We start from the raw sequence: 23,584 nt of genomic DNA on the forward strand, positions 1-23,584 counted from the left end.
CTTCTTTAGCAAATTAAGAAGAAAAAAATCTATAATGAGATCTGGGGTGTTGATCAGTGGTTGAATACCACTTAGTATGTGTGAAGCCCTAGGTTCAATCCCCAGCAACACACACACACACACACACACACACACACACACACACACACCCTATATTGAGGCAATCAGGTAATCTATAGCAAGGGATAATTTAAATGTTTTTATCAAACCACAAAATGGTTTCCTTTTCATAATTAAATATTGATAATTTGGGACCACAAACCTTTCCACAAAATAATGAACCCCACTACTAACATCTAACTCAGAGAATAATGAAAAGTTTTTCTGCACACTGATTCTACCTACCCGGTTGGTCAACCCTTTGCTGCACTCCAGGCTGGAAATGTATTCTATCACCTCTCAGGCTGAATAAAAGTTCTGGCTCATACACAGATTAAATCTCCTCTACTACAGGAGTCCCCAATTGGCATCAGTCACCATGGATATCTCCAACTAGGACCAGAGTTGAATTTGGCCAGATCCTCACAAAAGAGCAACAGCACACATCTTAGAATGGCTGCCCCTTTCCTTGCATCATTCTACAGGTATAAATAGTATAGATTTAAAACCACTGTAGGTATGGAAGAATATGCCTAGGTCAAGTCTTCACTCTTTCTAAACTTTCTAGCATAGTGTTATGGGTTAGATATTAGGTATCCCCCGAAAGCTCATGTATGAGACTAAGCAAGAATATTCATAGGTGAAATGATTGGATCATGAGAGCTGATCAGTTGATTGATTAATTCACCCAATCAGTGAATTAATCCCCTGATAGGGATTAACCAAGTGGTAACTGAAGGCAGGTAGGGTGTGCTGGAGAAGGTGGGCACTGGGGACGTGCCTTTGGAGTATATATTTTATATCTGGCAAGTGGAGTCTCTCTCTCTGCTTCCTGATCATCATGTGAGCTGCTTCCCTCTGCCATATTCTTCCCCTGTGATGTCCCACCTCACCTCCAGCCCCGAGGAATGGAGCCAGCTATCTATGGACTGAGACCTCTGAAACCTTGAGCCTCCAAATAAACTTTTTCTCCTCTAAAATTGTTCTTGTCAGGCCTTTTTGTCAGAGCAATGAAAAAGCTGACCAAAACACTAAAAAGCTTTAGCAAATCAATAAATCTCTTTGATCCCCAGTTTCTTCATTTCTAAAACAAGGAAAATGAGCCTATGTTCAAAAATTATTGGCATTAAAATTAAATGCCACAGATGCATAAGACATGACTTATGAACCAGAAAATGTTATGTAAATATGAGGTAGAACTATTTTGCCCAGCCACATAGATTCTTCGGCCCTGAAATTCCTACTCTCTAGGTACCATCTCCTTTCCCCTCCCCCACTCTATTCTTCCTTCTTAGCACTGTTTCTTTTATTTTTATTCCAGTCTGGCATACCCTACTCATTCCTAACATAAATTCTCATTTTATTGACCATCCCTACATCCTAAATAGCTTCTCTTGCTAAGGCCTTTGAAACAGACATTTAGTTGAGAACACTTATCATCTTCCCCTACCTTTACCCCAAACAATCTTCCTCCTCACATCAACTGAAGCCTAGTTTAACTACAGTGCTGTCATTTTCCCTGAAGCCCTCCCAATCACAAGACTTGAACAAAATCTCTTTTACCGTGAAATTTGATAGTGCTAGTTATTACTCCCTAAGGGGTGGGTTTTAATTGTATTCTTTTTTAATATTCACTTTTTAGTTTTTGGTGGACACAATATCTTTATTTTATTTATTGTGGTGCTGGGAATCGAACCCATTGCCTCACACATGCTAGGCAAGCACTCTATCACTGAGCCACAACCCCACCCCTTAATTGTATTCTTAGTGGCAAAAATAATTTAGTTCAAAGACCCTTATTAGAACAGATTCAATCGTTTCCTGTTGCTATAGATCCTTAGTGCTTTTGCTTCAGCAAGAAAAATAGACATTTATTCACAAAAATCTTTGGTATTTGATTAAATACTCATTTTTTAATTGTTAATATTTTATAGACAGTAAATGAGTTCTTTCACTAGAAATTTCTCCTTGGTAAAGAGAATAATATGCATTTCAGCAATTTGTAAAACTTTTGTGGGGATGGTTACTTTGTTTTGTTCTTTCTTTCTGTGGAAATAATTTATTTCCTCAACTTATTTTTCGAACATACCTTTGCCCAACATCAATCACATGCAGCATTTGATGTTCTGACACACACAAAGTGTGCATTAATTGAAATAAAACCAAATTACATTTCTTTACTCCTTGAAAGTAAAAAATTAGTTTCACTTTTGAATGTTTGCTATGATTCCAAGGAGGAAAGGGGTGCAACTCTTAGGAAAAATTGCCCCCTTGAAATGGGCAAAAAAGGTTACTCATTCCTAACATAAATTATCATTCTATTGACTATCCCTATCTCCTAAATAGCTTCTCCTGCTAAGACCTTTGAAACAGACATTTAGTTGAGAACATTTAACATCCTCCCCTACCTTTACCCCAAGCACTCAATCTTTTTTTTTAACCAAATTTCCTTCTTAGTATTATCTTTTGGGGCAATTTCTACATCATATTGTCTTTGAGCTATTTTGCAAAACTATAAGTTCTAGAAAACTAACATAATGCAAATGATTTTTGTCCATAGAAAATCAAATAAACTGTGTCTGGTAGAACATGATCCATAACTGCCTGATAGAATGATGGATGCATCTATTTGTAAATGCATTTCATCATTCTTCATTCCTATATATGTGTGGTTCCTTAAAGTCCCCTTTGAAATAGTTTCAATGAGCTAGGCACACTTATGCACACCTGTTATCCCAGCAGCTCAGGAGGGTAAGGCAGGAGGATCTCAATTTCAAAGCCAGCCTCAGCAACTTAGCAAGACCCCAAGCAACTTAGCGAAACCCTATCTCAAAATAAAAAATAAAAAGGCTGAGATACAGCTCAGTGGTTAAGTTTAATTCCTGATACCAAAAAATAAAAAAGTGAAATACTTTCAACATCTTACTAGTTCCCTCATTAATTAAGGAGATAACAAAACCTTTGATAGTATTCATTTTTAATTTGTATGAGTCATGATCTTTTTTTAATATTCGTTTTTTAGTTGGACACAATATCTTTATTTTATTTATTTATTTTTATGGGGTGCTGAGGATTGAATCCAGGGTCTCGCACATGCTAGGCGAGCACTCTAACACTGAGCCACAACGCCAGCCCATGAGTCATGATCTTTATTGTTAAATTATCTTTTAAAGGTAAAGACTGAAAAAGAAAAGTCTTCAGAGACTCAAGAAATGATGATATTTTTCTAGGTTTTAAAATAAAATTCAATGGTATGATTTGTTGCTTAAACTCCTTACATGTGGGCTGGGGTTGTGGCTCAGCGGTAGAGCGCTCACCTAGCACGTGTGAGGTGCTGAGTTCGATCCTCAGCACCACATAAATATAAGTAAAATAAGGGTATTGTGTGCATTATACAACTAAAAAAAAAATTTAAAAACCTCCTTACATGTATTAAATCATTTAACCTATTTAACCTCAATAGCTCTGAGAGAGGGGTACCATAATTACATTTTACAGATGATGAGAGGAAGGCCAAAAGAAGGTGAGTAACTTGTCTGTATTCCAATAGTTATCAACAGGCAATGCCAAAAATTAAAAACCTAGGCATTCTGGCTCCGGACAGCCTGTACCATTAAAGAATAGGGCCACAAAGGGTTCTTGCCAAAAGGAGACAATAGCGGGCTGGGGCTGTAGCTCAGTGGTAAAGCACTTGCCTTGCAGGTGTGAGGCACTGGGTTTCATCCTCAGCACCACATAAAAATAAAGATACTGTGTGCTCATCTACTATATATATATATATATATATATATATATATATATATATATATATATATATATATACACACATACAATAGCACACATTCTTAGCTAATGGTTAAACCTAGGTTTCTTAACTATAGCATGATTGACTTTGAAGTCAAATAACTCTTTGTGTGGGGTGCTGCACTGTGCATCATAAGATGTTTGGCAACATCCCTAGCTTCTGCCTACTTGATGTTGGTGGCACACCTCCCACTTCGAGTTGCGACAAGAAAAATGTGTCCACACATTGTCAAAGGTCTCTTCAGAGACAGAATTGCTCCTGGATGAGAGCCAATGATCTACCTCTAATCTCTAATAAAAATTAACAAAAATGAAATCTTTGACAACATAATCAATAAATCAAATATGGGGCAGAATGAGAACTCTTCCACATCTATGAAATCAGCAAGTCAACTGACCAAAAGCAAGTATATTTAGGGGTAGTTACCTGATGGCCGACTGTACTTCAACAGCAGGAAGAGTATGATTTTTTGAAGGGTCTGTAACCACAAACCAGAATGACACCCTTTGGGTTACATTGCAAAGTAGGACATGGGAAATTCTGCAGACAATGGAAAGAAAAAAATACATCGTAAGAATATCATCCCAAATGGCATTACACTGTTTCTTCTGATGCAATTACCATTTTATGACTCACCTTAGTTATATTTGCAAAGTTATTTTCTACCATTTGAAGGAATGACTTAATAAAAAAAAATTATATAGGAAATTCTCATTGCTTTAAAATCATATACTCAGGAATCATTTCTTAAGAAGGAATCTGCCACAAAAATTAAAAAGGAATTAGGCAGTGGAGAACATTAAGGATATTGTTCTCTATCATCTAGCAGCTGAAAGCTTCTCTGCTTCCTCAATACTGGGTCCCTCTCTAAACCACAGAAGCCTCTGGCATGTCCTCATCAAGTTTACTGGCCCCCTGTCTATTCTACCTTCCTCCTCTCAGATTCAATCAGAATCAATTTATTATTCTTGATTCACTACTTGCACTGTCTGCCTCAACTTCTGTCCATACCCCCCCCCCCCATCAGAGCATTGGGACCATCCCAAGAGGTGCCTTCCTCGTGTACTTTTGAGGAAAGAGTTCTCAGGAACAGTTGCTTTTATATTGCCTTGAACAGACCTCCAAACTTAAGTGTTATAATCAATTCACCAGCAGCCTTTGAATACGTGATTTGTAGTTACATGCTTTTCAACTACAAAATGGCAATGTGACTCACTCTATTCCATACACATGAATTACCCATAATTGAAAAGAGATAAATGGCATTGGTGTTTAGAGAAAAGACTATCTATATGAGGATGCATGAACCTCAAAACTATAAGAGAGTCCATATAAAATCAACAGTGCTAACTCATAAATTCTGGATGGCATTCACCATTTTCTTAAGAGCAAATTAAGAAAAAATGGCATTTATATACACTGCATACAAATCAAACACAAAACAATCACCTTAACTGGAAAAAAATAGTTATTTGTTATTCTTTTAAAAGAGAATTTCATTTTAGTATAGTCATTTTTACACTGTTGAGAGTACTCTTCTGTAAATAGCTATCTGGAGAAATTCCTTCATTTTCTCCCTGGCTGGTAGAAAAGAAAATGCAAGTGCCAGGCCCCTCTGCCCAGGGCTGTGTCTGAGAGCACCAATGGGGAGGAGAGAGGCTTGAGCTTTCCTTGCGCTCCAGATAGCATGGGGTGCCCCAGGTGCGACTCTGCCCCATGCTGTCCTCCTGTCCATGGGGCAGGAGCCTAGCGGGTGCCAGATCCCCGCAAACGGCACCCCACGCGCTTTGCCTGCCTCAACTATCACTTGCTTCTTGTCAAGTTGCGACCACACACACTGTGAACCAGATCCCTACTCAAAGACACTGATCCCACGCCACCGCTCTCAGGGGACTCTACGCCTGCACAGGTACCTGGGCACACGCAAGGCCGCCCTAGCAACACGGCCTTTGAGGCCCAGGAGAATCACCCAGGAGCACCGACCTCTGAGGCCCAGGCCTGCCCCCCGCCCCCAGGACCCTGGCATCTGTAAACCTGCCCTGGGACACCCAGAGCCCCGGGATCGCTCCCAAGCCCTCCACAAGGTTCTGCACAGTGGGGACCACACCAGAGGCAGGAGGGCGGTGGGCACCCCGCCTGGGAGGTACAATCCGCACAGGCTGCCCCTCTGGCTACTCCTGACACCCCAACTTACCAAGGTCCGCCACGAAGGCATGAAGCGCAGACTTCGCCACGCCCCAGACCCAGGTTGGCCCCACAGCCCTTTCAAAGTCCAAACGAATCCCGAGGGTCTAGGGAGCCTCTACAGGTGCCCACCGTCCCAGCCGGCCCCAGACCCCTGTGCCAAGGAGACAGTGCTGAAGTACCTCAGCCAGTGCAACAAAGGGAAAAGGAAGTTTGATGGACCCCTGTGGTTTGAGGAACCTGAGCCCAAGAGGAAGCAGCAGAGCCCACAGCGCAGACCATCTGCCTTCAGGCCCGTCATCAGAAACGGAGTGGAGCCCTCCTTCCTGCCCAGGCCTGGGCCGCTGAAGAGAAGCGTCCGCTCCAGGGCATCTGCCTCTGTGAGGAAGAGACTGAGCCATGGCCTGCCCTCCAGCCTTCCTGGGGCCTCCCCTGGCCCCTGCCCCACCGGCCCCAGCTCCCAGGCCAGCCCAGGACATGGTCTCACAGCCCCTGCTGCAGGCCTGGGAGCAGATGCCCCACTGTCCCAGGAGCCTAGGCCTTCCTCCCCTTCCCAGGGGCCACACCAGGAGGGTCCTGCTGAGCCCGAGCACACTCAGCCCGCTCACCTCCTTGGCTCCTAAGAGTCAGAGCCATGCCACCCTCCTCTGAGACTCAAAGCCACAGTCCCTTTATCCTACAGGCCCCTCTACCTGACAGGAGTCACTGAGCCAACAGCTCACTTCGTACTGCTTCTGCCTGACAGGTCTGCCACCCCCAGACCTCCTCTCCCTACCCTGAGGAGCCCAAACTCTAAAGAGACTACTCAGATCACAACCCTGGACTTTCCCCTGCCAGCCCTCTCCTGCCTTCTCCCTGGGAGGAGAAGGTGGCCTTCTCCCTATGGGCTCAGTTAGCTTAGTTAAGTGTTTGTGTTTATTTTATATAGTAGTAATAACAAGAGTTTTATTTTACTAGAGATTGTCATATGCTTTCTTTCTAGGACTCCACACAGCATGGTTTCTCCAACTTGGTACTTTTGACATTTGGGGCCATACCATTCTTGGTGGTTGGGGCTGTCCTGTGCATTGGAGGGTTTGAGCAGCATCCCTGGCCTCTGACAAACAGGTGCCAATAGCACACCCACAGCTGTGCCAATCAACAGCATCTCCAGTGCCAAATAATTACTAGGGTTAAGGATAGGGAAGTAAATAAATAAATCACACTGGTGGAGAATCATTGAGCTTCACTGACCTCTACTGGCAAGAAACAGCCAATCTTATTCTCTGAAAAAGTATAATTCTATAATATGTATCAGAGATACATATGTGAACAAAACAAAGTGGTGCACGCTGGACAAAAAATTATTCCACCTTTGGAGGTTTAGGCTACAGAACAAATATTTTCATCAATTTTTTGTAGAACACTTGCGCTACAAATAATTCCTGATATTTAGCCTTACATTTCCAGGAAATGAAAGCTTGTTTTTGAAAATGAACTACTTTAAATTTTTCAAACTGGTTAAAATTTAAAAGTCAAATGATACCAAGTTCTGGTACAGATTCATGGAATTGGAATCTCAGGGGGTGCCATGGGAGCCATTGGTTCCTGCCCCTCTGGAGTGGCATTTGGAAGTGTCTTCTAGAGTAGAGAGTATAGCTACCAGAAACTCTTGCAGACAATAATGAGAATATTCTCTGCAGCACTTTTCATCATGGCAAAGAATCAGAATGACTAAATAGCCATCAATAGGGGGATGGATAATGTAAATATGGTATATGGTATCCAGGGAACATTATTCCACAGATCACAGGAAGAAGTAGACCAGAGTTTCTCAAGCTCAGCACAATTAGGCCAGATAATTCTAAGTTGTGGGGATGATCTGTGCACTGTGGGATGTTTAGCAACAAATTCAGCCTCTACTCGCTAGAAATCAGTAGTACTATTGCCAGTTATGACAATCAAAAAATACTTGTTTGTGTTGATCTTTCCATCTACATATTATTCAAACATGAGTTTCATGGTATTCCCTATTGGAGAGAGAATACAGCTGTAAACAAAGCCCCTTTTCCTGTGCCCCTTGCTTTCTAAGGGAGGAGAACCAACCAGTAAACACATGCATTCACTTAGGGGAAGCACAAGAGCTAAAAAGGAAAATTAAGCAGTAGAAGGACACAGATAATTCCATCAATGCACCTCTGACCCCAAATACTCTCCTTTGTCCGCATAACTACATCCCACACCATGAATTCAAGTTATATAAATTTATTCAGTGTTCCCATTGGGTGACAACTCATAGATTATTATAGTACCTCAGCAAACACAATGAAAATGTTTTATCTATTTAGTCATAAAGATTTCCAAAAGATTTAAATTGTTGCTGAAAACATTAAACCCTCCATTTTCAAGTGAGATAGTAATTGTTAGGTACAAAAAGTTCCTAGTCTAAAACTCTAAAAATCAAGCTTTCATTTTGAAATTTACTACTTAACGATTTCTAGATTTGAGACAAGTCATTTCATTATACATGAAGTACTAAGAAGGGCTTAATCTCTTAGTGTGCCAGTGGGGGTGTGCTATTAGGATTTTAGTTGTGAAACTCCTTGTTAGGGAGAGAGACTTGCATCATGCTGCTTGTTTCTCACCCCCACCCTCTAAATACTACCCTCTAAATACTCTCCAGCCATAGATATAATCCCTAACACATCCCATGTCTATATGCTCAGTGGGTGGGGTCAGTACCATACCCAAGTAAGAAACACTTCTACATCAACTTCAAAAGTTTCAAGATCATGAAAAGGAAAACAGAAACTGTCACAGAGTGGATCAGAATCAGAAGAAGCAGATTCTGGATTAAAAAAAAAGAACCTAACTAGAAAAATGGAGAAATACTAAAACTATCCATAGTTGAGTAATAATATTGAATGAATATTAATTTCTCTTTTGATCAATCTACCACAGTTATTTAAAATACTATTAGGGAAACAAAGTGGGGTCCAGAGCAGGATTTCTCAACCCTAATACTATTAACAATAAGGCCTGGATGCATTGTTAATAGTGTTGGGTTTGAGAAACCCTTTTGGGGGCTGTCTCAAGTTTTATATGGTACATAACAGCAGAAAACATCAAATACATATTCAATTGTGAAAACCAATAACATCTCCAGACATTTCCAAATATCCTTGGGAGCAGTGGTGAGTGGAGGAAAAAAATCTCCCCAAATGGAGAACATGGGACTGTCTATATGATCTTTGTGACCTTTTAGCAAAATCTAAAAGTTTCCAAATTAAATAACATACACATGCATGCACAAATGCAAATATAAGAACAAAGAGGATATTTAAAAGTTGCCTGAGTACTATCAATTTGTTTACAAGAAAAAAAAAACTAGGCCATGCTTTAATAAAATGTTCTTAAGATAATAATAACATACATACTTTGAAAATAACAAAGAGCTTTATAAAAATGTAAGATATTAACACCCATCAGAATAAGAATGCCCTTAATAACTATCTAGTTTTATAAAGTTAGCTCTGCTATATACTCAAATGTATGAAATATTTATTAGAATGCTTCCTGCTGTCCTAACATCTTAAGAAACAGCATACCTATCCTTCTCCATGATTGACATTAGGAAAATAGGTTGCTATGGTTTAAATATGTCTTGTCCAGTCTAAAACTCACACTGAAGTTTAATCCCCACTTTAAGATATTAAGAGGATGGACTCTTAACCCAACGATGGTGTTTACAGGTGGGCATTTGGGAGGTGGTTAAGATTATATAAATCATCAGGGTGGAGCCCCCGTCATTGAATACTGATGCCTCTATAAGGACAGGTAGAGAGACCAGAGGCAAAACACACCACACACACACACACACACACACACACACACACAAATGAACAATCTCCATCTCCCTTAGGACACTGCCAGCAAGAAGGCTATCACCAGACATGGGTCCCTGACCTTACACCTTCAGAAATATTAGCCAAAATAAATGGCTTTTCTTTAAAAAAGTAGCCTGCCTTGGGTATTTCATTATAGTAACACAAAACAGACTAATACAAAGTGTATAGTTTTAGCCATTTGAAATCTTCTTGAACAGAAGGATACTAAGTATCCTCCCAATAAAATTGTTCTGTCCAAAGGTATGATTCTTCTAATGTCTTAATAAATAGAAAAGTAACCCAGTGATCAAAAAATGTCAGCCACAGAAATAAAGTTGAAGAAATGTGTTTGTATTTTGGTTAAACATAAGCAGTTGAACTAGGAATTAATAAGCCTATCTTAAAGTTGCAAGGTTGTGGGAAAGGGGCCAGGGAAAGCACGACTCTGAAGACAGAAAGCAAAGGTTGTGTATGAAAATGGAGACACCTTTATCAGCTGGGGCTTCCAACTTGCTGGGATGATACTTTGCAAAACAAACTGATGTCTTGGCTCCACCAGGATAAGAAATTGAGACCCACCAAGAGGGGAAACCCAGCATACAGAGCTACTTCTACTATGGCCATTGAATGCCATATCAACCATGGACACATTCTCCCAGGGTACTAAGGAAAAATAAGAAGAAATGAGTGGGTGGGGTACTGTTTTCTTGTGTCTCCTCTACACAGGCCCTGGTTTAAGAACACAACATAAATAAAGCATGCTTCGTTCACTCACCATATTTACTAAGAGCTAACCTGATTAGCCAACATAGAGAGAGTGAACCTTCCCATAGTTTCAGGTACAAGAGTTGAGGGATGCATACACCCTTGAATACCAAGGCCAATGTCTTGAGCCCACCAGAACATTAAGAAACAAGGTGAAAGCCAGTAACTCCCAAGATGCCAGAATCTTCTCATAACTCCATGCCTTATCTGAGAATGAACCCAGGATGTGTGGAAGGCAAAGGGCTTCTAGATTTCATGTGGCTTGAAAAGTCTTTGTCAGGAGGTTAGAATCTCTGCCCTGCTTTGAACTTCACAGTGTCTAAGCAAAGAAAACCCTTTTAAATTCTATGAGCTAGAAGATAGCCAAGGAGATTCTCAAATAAATAGTTTGTTGACCTGAAACGAAACAGAATTATCTGGGTCCTGGAACATGAGGACAAAGTCCAAGTGTATCCTGTGCTGTGAGCTCCTCTACTCCTGAAGGGTGGGCCATGTGGAACTTAGTGGTTATAAAATGAATGGATGGATGAAATAAGGATAATATCTCATTATTTCTGGAAATTTCCCCTGTAAGACCTTGAGAAAGGGCTGGGGTTGTGGGTCAGTGGCAGAGTGCTTGCCCAGCACGTGTGACAAACTGAATTTGAGGCTCAGCACCAAATTAAAATAAATAAACAAAATAAAGTTATTGTATCCATCTACAAACTATAATATATATATATATATATATAAACTTGTGAAAAAATATGTTGAACAGGGGCTGTAGTAATAAAGGGAGGAAATGAAGGCAAAACTCCCCTACCCAGACTCAAAAATTCAGACACAATGTAACACAAAACATCAGTGAAAGAAGCATCCTGGATATACTATAGATGTGGTGATCCAAAAGGAAGTGAAAATGTGGGACAGGAATGGTGCTAAAAAGGAAGTAACATGAAGAACAATGGTAGAGAGTTCAGTAGTTAATTTATTAAGGAGTAAAATGATACCAGTTCCTTCCCATTATAGATTATGTTCATCTTGTGTGATTTCTCCATGGTCTTTCTTCCAAATGTGAGTACAATGAATGTCCTTCAAGATTTGTACAGAAAGGAAAACCAATCAACCAACAAATACATCTTGAATTAAACACCTTTTCTTTTTTTTTTTTTTTTTTTTTGTAGTTGTAGATGGACAAAATGCCTTTATTTATTTTCATGCGGTGCTGAGGATCAAACCCAGTGCCTCATACATGCTAGGCAAGTGCTCTGCCACTGACCTACAGCCCCAGGCCAAATTAAACACCTTTTAAAAGTGTGTTTTGGGACTAGGGAGGTGACTTTGTTATAGAGCACTCACGTAGACTGCACAAAGATCTGGGTTCAATCTCCACCAAAAACATAAAATGAAAAGTATGTTTTCATGTATTAAATAAACTGAAATGCCACTAGCACCACTGAGTACATATCTTACATTTTCAAGTTTTTAAATATAGAGTTTGATGGAATTGAGTTCACTAATATAATCATTTTGATCAACAGTTTTTAATTAATTTATTTTTATACTTTTATTTTATATATTTATTTTTATTGGTAGTGAGGGTCGAACCCAGTGCCTCCCATATACAAGGCAAATGCTCTACCACTGAGCTACCTCAGACCCTGACCAATGGTTTTTTGTTTGTTTGTTTTGTTTTTACCAATAAATTACACTAACACATACACAAGTAGTTCCTTTAACTAAATCCCTAAAAAGAAAAAAAAATGCTTCCTCCCTCCCCTGAAGTGGGAGAAGCCCTGGTCTGAAGCAATTCTTTAAGAATTGGCTCTAATGCCATTTTTCATCAATGGGGCCAGACAAGGCCAATGGTATCCAAGGGGTGGTAAGAATCAGGTTCTTGTTTCTGGAAATCAGAAGGACTAAATGGGAACTGGGCTGCTGTTTTACAAGCACAAGACTGTTAATCCCCTTACCTTACTGTAGATACAAGAACATGTTGTTCCTTTTCAGATCACAAGACTTATCCTTGAATAATTAAGCAGAGGAAGAAATCCATTACATACCCTAAACCATTTAACTCAGAGAGAGAAAGCCATGCCTGAGTTACACTTCTACCTCTATTGCTAAAAGTGATAAATTACCTAAATATCAAATTTTGCATAAACTAGAGAAATAAATTTCCCTGTTTACCTGGAAAATAGACTACAAACTTTAAATGTAGACCATAGTTTTCTTGGAAACTCCTTAGAACATTAAAAAATTCCCGTGAAACTGCTTTAGTAAATCTGGCCTAAATCATGTCATAAATGGTGGAAAATATTGGTTGCCATCATCAATCTAACTCCCAAGGAAAACTCAACCTAATCTAATGAAACATAGACATTACTCTTAAATTCATTTTTTCATCCATCTTCCATTCTGGTTTTCTAAGAAATCCCAGCAAATATCAAGAAACCCATTTGTTAAGAACTGTAAATAATAATGGTTGAAGAAATTGATTGGATTCTTTCTTTCTTTCTTTCTTTTTAGTTGCAATTGGATACAATACCTTTATTTTATTCATTTTTTTAATGTGGTGCTAAGGATGGAACCAAGGGCCTCGCATGTGCTAGTTGAGTGCTCTACAGCTGAGCCACAACCCCTGGTTTCTTTCATATTTAATCTATCTTCCTATCTCTACCACTGCCAGTTTCATGGGCACAGGCTGGGGCAGAACAGGAATTGGTATACACATGCTTTTACGCTCATGCCCAGCACACAGCAGGACTTCAGTGTAGGTTACTCAATTCCACAGATCTGACTTCCTAGATGGCAATGAAGGAAGAAATAGATGTTTCTCACACCACTGCCTTTGGCCCCTCTGTCAGTGCTTTCTTTCTCACCAGATGGCATCTGCAGCAGATGGTGTAGCCTTCCTGTCACTTCAGGCTCCTAATTAAAACTGGAACCTGCAGGTGCTCTCCTTCCAGCAGGTCTGGCCCAACCAGGGGCGCTGAGTGTGGGCCTATTCCTTCACCCTCTGGGCTCTGCTTCTGCCCTACACTCACTCCCCACCCGCAGCTTCATTCTGGCTCATTTAGAAGTGGGGGCAAGAGAGGTGGGATCAGACAAGACAAGTAAAGAATGGCAAAATGCATTCTCACTGCCCAGGGCCCTCTGTGGCTCCCTCTTGCTGTTGGTGGTCCTTGTCCTGGTAGGCATCCACAAGCTCTCTATTCAGAGTGCTCCTATGGGGTCTTTGGGGAGCCCTCTGAGATCTTCTGCACTGATGGTGTCCCAGAAAAAGGTGCTGCACTCTGATTTCTTCCAGTCCCCGCTCCCAACCATGACTTGGCCTCCAATGGTGCACCTGTGGCCTCACTCCACCACCTTGCCTTGCCCTGCAGTTGATTTTCTGCTCAACAGGCAGTGACTTCATCCAATTCCTCTTGGAAGATTCCTCTTAGCCACAGGAATGTATTCAGGTACTGACTGTTGAGAGAGTTGCCCTCTCTCTCCCCAGGTGGATCAAGCCAGCCCTACAACTTTGGACTTCTCCAGCTGAGAGGCTAGTGGTCTTTTCTGTCCCACTGCACACCCAGTGACTTGGGATGCCATCCTACCTCTAGAACCCTAGCTGCTGATATACTGGTGGCAACTGGACAGAGTCCTGAGAATGTCTTTGATTGGAGAGCAGCCAACCAGGAGATAATATGCCATCTCCCCTCTCACAGACACCTCCACCCTCTGATTCTATCAGTTCTCTACCTGGCTGGAGGTGGCAGGCAGAAGAGAAGAGACATCACCCCATACACATGAGCTCTGGTGTGCAATGGGCACCATCTAATCCTCATGGACCCAACTGTCCACACCCTGACTGGCTGCATTGGTGTCTGCACAGGAACCCATTCTGCCCTGAGCTCCCTGGGGAATGGAGTGGCACTCTCACAACCCTCTCTGCAGGCCCACACCTGCTGGCCCTCTGATCCTCTTAGGGAATCCCAGGCTTGCCTTCTACCACCCACCTGCTCACGGTACCCTGACCACATCAGTTCTCCAGCAAGTTCTGCATGGATGCAGCCAGAACCTCTCTTCAGAAGTCACATTCTCTTTCTGAGCCCACCATATACTCATGTCTTAAGTATATGCCAATTCTAGATCTCGACATATGAACTGGCTTCCTCAGGAGAGAATGAGCTCTGTATCACTAATGGTAATCAAACCTAATGTGAGTTACTGTAGTAAGGAGGGGGTCAGAGGTGGGTGAAAATGAGAGAGGATTCAGCATTCTCTTAGTTACCTGAATATCTACTTTCAGTTCATGAAATTTGTTTTATTCTCTATACTGAACAGCATCTTCACCATCTTTTGCAATATTTATGGATAATCAGAGAGACAGAAGAAAAAATGGATAAGCATCCAATGTCCAAGATTTGGATCCCTGAAGCTTTCCTAGAAAGTATATTTACTATCCTCCAGAATTGACTCTGCCCACATTCCCAACAAAAGACCTGAAAGTTGATGATTTTTAAACTGATCCATTTACTAAACTACTGGTGTCTTCCATCCATTCACTACACACAAAATAGTGAACTCTCTGCAGAGTGAGTTTCAACTCTATCATGCACTATGTGCCCCCCTTCCCACAGGAGAAGCCTGTGCATGTTGGAATGCAGCTTTCATGTGGCAGGGCATATAGAATACAGTCCAGCACATGGATTACATCTCAAACACATCCTGCACATCACTCAATTCTCTGAGAGCAGTATTGCCAGGACTCACAGTGCCTGAGCCTTTACAAAAAAACTTTTACTGATCCCTGTTCTAGTTCTGTGCTTTTTGATATTTACAACTGGCAACACAAGAGTATAGATACCCTAGGTGTAAAAGTCCAAGCAAAACACATTTCGTGCAAACTGATCACATATTCATAGACTCCTACAATGTCTCAGATTCTGAAGGAAAACATTCCAAAGATGAATTCTTCAATACTAATAAAAAATGTCACATATTTAGTTGATTTTTACCAGGAAAGGGAACATTTTGCATAGCCATGCATCAGGTAATTTGAAGGTACTTACAGGAAGTAATAGTGCCATGAACACAGCAATGTATAAAACCTGCAAACAAGAAGGAGTAGTAGAGAACACACAGACACCACACGGGTTAGCACTGCCAGATAACCAGTGGCTTTGTTTCCTTTTCAATTTCTTATAATATAATCACCTTGTTTTTACTGAAAAAGTTTTATATAGTTGTGAAAAGAATGCTGCAGTTTTATACCATAACAGTAAATACTTTTTCTGTGAAACAAGAAGAGAATTTACTATATCTCCTTGCAATGTTTTGACTCATGTGGAATATTTTGGTTAAAAATATACACTAAAAATATACATGAGGGCTGGGGTGGTGGCTCAGAGGGATAGGGCTCACCTAGCATGCGTGAGGCACTGGGTTTGATCCTCAACTCCATATAAAATAGAATGAAGATATTTTCCACTTATCACTCAATTTATATATGAAAAAATATATACACATGGGATTATTACATCAAATTAAATTCAATATTATATATAACTATAATGCATTAATAAAAACATTAAAAAGCCTTCCATACCCGTACTGTCTCAGACAGAGCTGAGCTGAGGCTGGTCTTAGCATGCACTGAAGGAATTTGGAAGATATTTAACACTCCATATGAGACACCTACCAATCTAAGTGCTCTTCAGCTGTTAACAAGTATACCATTACAGATGTGTATGTCTCCCAATACCAGTGGAGACTGGTTCTGTCCTCAGCTAGCAAGTGACACTAAGAATGTCTGGTGGAGGCGCTGGCTGGGCAAGCTAGCTCCCAAAGAGAAAGGAACCCACACCCAGGTTCTCCATCCAGCTTACCAATCAGATAAGACATTTCACCTCTCAAAGGGAGGCACCAGAGAGGGAGTAGAGAGAAACCAGGAGTGTTACCCTCATCACAAATAGTGAAGGAAGGAAACACCATGAAGAGAAGATTCCTCCAGAGTAACAGAAAAAAATGCAAAACTATTCAAAGTTGTACTATGTGCTTTTAAAGAAAACTTACAAGTTGCTATGACAGATACCAGTTAGGGGAAGAACCTATACATATTTCTGTTATTTTTCAAGGTGAGAATAGAGTTCCTTACTACCTGCCTATTGATCCATCTATCCACCCTTCTTCAAGAAAAGTTATATGTATACAATAGAAACACAGAAGCTTAGGAAATATAACTGCAATTCTGGAAGTTAGTTATCTTCATATTGCCTGCTGAATGAAGAGCGCTATTGAAACATGATATAAGCCGTAATCTAAGCTACATTACAAAGGTCTTTTAATGTTTAATAAAAATGGAGGACCCTTCCAATTGGCTAAAATTTATGTTCAAGATCAAGGATTAAAATAATCCACTGTCTCACAGACTATTGCAAATAATCAGTTAAGATTTTGTACTGTTTGCTTACTCCGTTGTTTCTCTATTGGGAACTTTTCTCATGGAGAAAGCCACCATCGCTCTAAAGAGATATTCTTCATTTGTATCCCAGACATACTGAACGAGAAGGAAAGAGAGGTATGGGGTTAAAAACGGTCCATTATGGGGCTGAGGCTGTAGCTCAGTGGTAAAGCACTTGCTTCGCCTGTGTAAGGCACTGGGTTCGATCCTCAGCACCACATAAAAATAAGTAAAGATACTGTATGTTTATCTACAACTAAAAAATATTTTTAAAAAACACTCCATTAGATGCTACACTCATTCTCATAGTCTCCACACTCCCATCCCATCTTCTTTGTACACAGAAAACTGGAGAACATGATAAATCATGTACCATAGCATCTGGAGTAGGGCTTTTGGGACATTCCATAATTCCAAGTTTGACGTGTTTCCTGTTGTGCTATCTTTCTTAGAAGCTGCCATATTAGTAGCCAGTCAGTCAATAAGGCATTTGGACAAATCATCCTGGCCATATATAGGCCATTCCTTTCCCTCCTTTCTCTATTTCCTCATAAACTGACTCTCCCACCCAGTTTCCTTCCCATTATTTAGATCAGTACAGTTTTTTATTAGTTCTTTTTAGTTATACATAATATTAGGATTCATTTTGACATAATTATAACAGCATGGAATATAGTCTGCTCTAATTCAGTCCCCAGTACTTCCCCTTTCCTACCGCTCCTTCCTTCCCCTGTTCCCTTTCTTCTGAGGATCAACACACTTTTATTTTCTTAGTTGGAAACTGTGTCCTAAACTCCAGTACCACAGAACGTAACCATATTTGGAGAGAGGGTCATTACAGAGGTGATTAAGTTAAGAGGCTGAGGATATAGCTCAGTTGGTAGAGTGCTTGTCTCATATGCACAAGGCCCTGGGTTCAATCCCCAGCACCACAAAAATAAATAAATAAATCAGTAAGTAAAATGAGGTAGTAAGAGTGGGCCCTAATCCAATGTTATTGATGCCCTTAGTAGAAGAAATTTGGACACAGACTCATACATGGGGAAGACAAAGTGAAAACACAAGAAGAAGGCAGCCATCTACAAGCCAAGATGAAATGCCTGGAATGGATCATTTCCATATGACCCTCAGAAGAAACCAATCCTGCTAACCCCTTGATCTTAACTTCTAATCTCCAGAGCTGAGAGAAAATAAAGTTCTGTTGTTTAATCCCCTCAGCCTGTGGTACTTTGTTTTAGCAGCCCTAGAAAATTAATACAGTGTATTGACTCAAGCTGTTCCTTCATATAGCAAATGTAAATACCTGAGGGAAAAGGGGACTGGCATGTTTGAAGGCCACTAAGGGAGCAAGTGCATCTAAAGTAGAAACACCAAGGGAGAAAGTAGTAAAGTCTAAGGGAAGGGAGGAATTTGGTTTGGGAGGGGTTGGTATATCATGGGAACAGTGTCAGGATTTGGGTTTCACTCTAGGCTGAGAAAACACATTTAAAAACTTATTTCTTCCAGTTCTCTTCTTCTGCTTGAGGGTAGACAGTAGGTAAAAATAGGCTATACTAATCAATACCAAACAGTACATCACTCAATTACCTTCTCTAGGTAAGAGGTTTATAATCTTATGTCTTCCTTTTTCCCCAATACTGTCACATCATATTCTTATTTTTAATATTTTTAGTTGTAGATGTTCACAATACCTTTATTTTTTTATTTAGTTTTTTTTATTTGGTCCTGGGGATTGAGCCCCGTGCCTCACGTGTGCTAGGCAAGTGGTTTATCCCTGAGCCACAACCCCAGTCCCCAAATCATATTCTTTAAAGTTCCTTCAATCACTTCTTCTTTTATACATTTTTAATTTCTTTTTAAGTATACATGACAATAGAATGCATTCTGACGAATCATAAATACATGGAGCATAACTTCCCATATCTGTGGTTGTACATGATGTGGAGTTACATTGGTTGTGTATTAATATATGAACATAGGAAAGTTATGTCCAATTCATTCCATTGTCTTTCCTAGTCCCATACCTCCTCCCCTCCCTCCATTCAATCACTTTTCTTCACACTTTTCTCTTTCAGTCTTGCCATCAACAAAGAATAATTCAATATCTTTTCTCATGTACAAGTGCTATTTAATGTTGCATTTTAATCCAATTTAGATCCTATTTGAAATGTTCCTTCAATCATTTTGTATTAAACTTTGTATTTTGTACTATACTATGAGAGTTTAAAAATAGTCAAATGGTTCATAGTATAGCCCCTAGCTTTTAATAATGTACTTGGTTCCAAAATCAGTTTTACTCAGAATAACTATAGTCCAATCTAATAAGATCAAGACATAAAGAAGAAACTAGTCCAGTTATAGACAGCACACAAACACTATTCAAACAGGGATGCACTGTTTTCAGATTGGGGAGATGGGGAATAAGTCTGTTCAACTATAGGAGAATGATAATCCAGTATAGCAAATAACAATGAAAGATGCTAACCAGACCTTGCCAGAGCATGAATTTAAATTGCTTTTCAGATCTTGGAGATGATCTGACTTGATCTCCTTTCATTGGTTCCCCTTAAAAACAAGAGCATGATTTGCCTCAGTAGAAGTCCCGTTGGGGTCACAGAGCAAAGCCCCAAACTACGTGGAACAGTACAGGACTGACCAGATCCACATCAAGGTGGATATCCTGCAACCCTCACCAGTTGATCTTGAGTAAGGGTGGAAGGATTGAAAGCGAGTGCACTGGAGGTTACATATTTCCACAAAGGCATTCAAAATGTTTCACTGAGTCTCTACATAGAAAAGGAATCAAGCACATGTACCACATAAGAAGAAAATGGGCAACTTAAGAGAGGATAAGAAAAGAGGTGCCAATTTAAACACAGGAATAATTTCTGACCCAAAATTCCACTCCTGGCTAAATAGTCCTGCAAAAAGAAAGCTGTGGAAAAGATATATACAAAAATGTTCACAGCAGCTTAAGTACCTGTTGCACATACTACTTGATGCATAACAGGTGCTCAAAAAGTGTGTGAAACTGAAAACATCTTTACATACCACATGTGACTCCACAGACCACATGGAGCATATGAGATGTATTTATTCATCCATCAGTTCAGATTCCTTGGTTCCTCACTTCAATAACATTTATGCCAAGGCCCTAATGTCCCAGCTCACCTTGCTTTCTGCATACATCTCAGGACCCTCAAACCCAGGCCAACCCCAAATTTTAGGTGAGTAATACAACATAATTGGAGAAAATCACAAAACAAGGACTATTGGCTTAACTCTAAATTCATAATGACCTACCCCAAAATTGCCTGGGAATCCCTTAGGTTTCCTCTCTCTCTCTGATGGCTCACAGGACTATTTTAACCTCCTATAGGTCTGCTGACTTATTATGCTTTCCTTCACACCTCACTTTCACTAGACATTGTTGCTTTATAATTTACAGATACATCTCAAGTCATCAACTTGAACTTCCTCATCCTCTTGACACCAAGATACAAAACTTCGTCCATAGAAGCACACCCTGTCCATCTTCTCCCTTGAAGGGCCAGACATGCGGTGCCTCTCCTATCAATGGCTATTCCCCCTATCTCTATTAGGAATGCCTTTCCTGGGCCCTTCTGATCATATAAACAATATCAGTTTCCCTCCCTCTTCTGTGTATTCAAATCTACCTGCAGCCTGTCCACTGCTCAAACTTTTCTCTTTGGGACAACAGTACAAATAAATCACTTCACTCACTCTTCCTTTCATTCATGCACCATCTCTCTCCTACTCTTCATAGTCAAAATGCTCAAAGCAGTTGTCCATACTTCTGTTTACACATGTTCACCACCCATTTATATTTCATTCCACCTACAACACTCCCTCTAATATCTGCCTTCTGGCTGTCAATCCACAAAAGAGGCTCTCTCTAAAGTGACCACTGACCTCCACATTGCTTAACACAACAAGCGTGTGTCAGCGTTCATCTTGCTTAGCTTCCCAACAGCATTTGAGGCGCTCAAGCACTTCTTTCATGTTCAAGCAAAACTCTTTCATGCAGCAGCCTGCATACTCCTGGGCCCCGTCCCTTTCTGAAACTACAAATATGATGACATGCCACTTTGCTTTTTACTGACCCAATTCCAGACACCTTAGCCTTCCTTCTATCCCTCATGCTTAGCAAGCTCCTTTACATGTGCTATTCCCTGTGTCATTCCTTCTTTTATCCATAGTTCACTTCAACTCATGGAACTTATAGAAGGGCCAGATACTAAGGATCCTGAAGAGGCCAAAGCTTGTAATATTGTCAAGATTGCACATTTGCTTTTGCTTTACTACATCTTTAATGGATGACTGATTCTCCCACTACCATAATCCCCATAGGGCAGGGACAAGTCTGATTTTAGGGTCAATGCATCTCCACCACCCAGCATGGCACCCACTCTAAGGATCTTAGGATGAGAAATCCTATACACTGGGTTAGGGGAAAAGGTACAGAGTGGATTCTGCTGTCAGTCTGCCTGGATTCAGATCTGACCTCTATCACTTGGTGGCTTAAGGTCCTCAAAGGGTCACTTCATTTCCTTGCATCTCAGTTTTCTTACCCATCCAATGAAAATAAGAGTACCTATACCACTTTCCTCAAAAGGCTGTTGTTAAGGGCTTTATGAGCTGATAGCAGTCAAGTGCTTAGAAGGCTCCCTGCTAAAAAGTAAATTAAGTTTGCAGTCAATTCTGGGTGTTATTAGCTATTATAATTCACCAAGTAAATAATACAATGATATGTTGGTGGACTATCCTGTAATAGAATATCTGAAAATTCTTTTAGCACATTTTTGGGGGGGTTTCTAGTTGGAAGCCTCTTAATGACACCTGCGGGGGGAGTAATTTGCACATCACTCTGGGAAGCTGACACTGAAATTTGATAATAACTGTCTTATTAATTCAAGTCTCTTTACTGTTTCTATATCCACAGAGGCCCTGTGAGTATTTCTAAACTTTGGTTTCAAAAGTATATATGACACAGTGTCACTTTGGTAGTTCTAAATAATTTAAACTTTACATTAGAATTTGAATTCTTGTGCTATGAAAGACTTTCTGTATTTAGTACCATTCCTTCTTTTCCATGACTAGAAAACAAGCTGCCCAGATTGCAAGGACTACAACAATGAGGGGCAGATCCAACCCAGACCCTCAGTCTCCTTAGCTCCATGATGCTAGATTGAGAAGTTCAAGTTCTCTAAATTTTTTGGTGCCATACAAAACTTCATACGTCTTCCAGCATACACTACAGATAAAGAACCTCAGGCAAGCCTATTGTAAACAATTTCTATTTTAGTATACTCTACCTTTACATTTACAAAGATCAGACTTCAAGTCTTTAGAAATGATATATTATCATTACTATGCAGACAGAGGCCCATCATCAGAGAAAGCAAGCACAGTTCTTAGGTAACAAAATTCAAAATGAACATGCAGGTGTTCCACTTACTGCTTTATCGCCAAGAGCTCTTCTGATACTAAGTCTCACTTTAAAGGCGTTTTCTGCATCTGCCAGAAAAGAAAAAGAAACAGCAGTATATGATAATAAAATCTGCCCAAACATAGCCCATTTAATCCTAATATTTAATGAACTAAAAGCAACAGAAAACAGAACTACAAGGAAACTGTCCCTAAACACCCCTGAAAGTTGGATGGCAAGGACCTTAAGTGGTTTACATTTTCTTTCAAATTCATAAAACAGTCACAGGCTAAACTTAAAAGCCACAATATGCCTGCAGATTTAGAAAAATAAAGATTTCTTTCAGTCAATGACTTGTTAAGCTATTTTTATGTTTCAAGGCTACATACCTGGTTGACAGAGTTCAGCATGAATAACAGTCATTAGAAAAAAGAGGAGCCACAACATTCTTCTGGAGTGGAAAACACAAGACAAACTGAGAAAAAAAAAATCCACCCTCCACTTAAAGCTGCCTTAGCCATTCTGTGACCGGATTAGAATATCAGAGAAATCAGTAAGCCACCATCTAAAAGGTTTAATAATTAACACCCATACACTTGGGTTAATACTGCAATAGATGCGGCCCATTTCCTGTCAGTTATTTACAAAAATCCGTTTGAAAAACAGATTAGTTGTTTTTCCCAAACTCTACTTCAGAAGAATGTTTCCTCTGCTGACAGAATGGGGATCCACCCCCTCACCCCTTCTGCAGCTGCCTGGTTAAGTGCACAGTGGAAGGAAGGGAGTCCTCAATGGAGGTTTTCCTTGGCATGAACTCTCCACCTTTTCAGGGCTAAACTACCTGGTTCACAGATAGGCTCTTTGAATTTGGGAAGCAAATATCACTCCTTTCTATCTCTGGGGAACAAAGGATGCACTGCCCTGAGTGTCCTCTTCTGACTCTCACCTTGGCAGGTAAACATCCCAGGACAGCTTCCACTTCAAAC

The 23,584-nt window shown here is 40.3% G+C and overlaps 1 protein-coding gene across 1 annotated transcript in view; it reads right to left on the minus strand.

Moving 5' to 3' along the window:
• Window positions 1–23,045, minus strand: part of LOC114101485 (collectrin) — a 36,668-nt gene extending 13,623 nt beyond the window's left edge. The window contains exons 1-4 of the mRNA XM_071606991.1: window positions 22,988–23,045; window positions 22,629–22,687; window positions 17,160–17,245; window positions 4,331–4,444 (exon numbers count right to left, since the gene is read on the minus strand). Coding sequence (XP_071463092.1) covers window positions 4,331–4,444; window positions 17,160–17,245; window positions 22,629–22,687; window positions 22,988–23,045 — 317 coding nt within the window. The remainder of the gene's footprint in view (window positions 1–4,330; window positions 4,445–17,159; window positions 17,246–22,628; window positions 22,688–22,987) is intronic.
• Between the last annotated feature and the right edge of the window lie 539 nt (window positions 23,046–23,584).

Source organism: Marmota flaviventris, chromosome Y (assembly GCF_047511675.1).
Source record: "Marmota flaviventris isolate mMarFla1 chromosome Y, mMarFla1.hap1, whole genome shotgun sequence".
Lineage (NCBI taxonomy): Eukaryota > Metazoa > Chordata > Mammalia > Rodentia > Sciuridae > Marmota > Marmota flaviventris.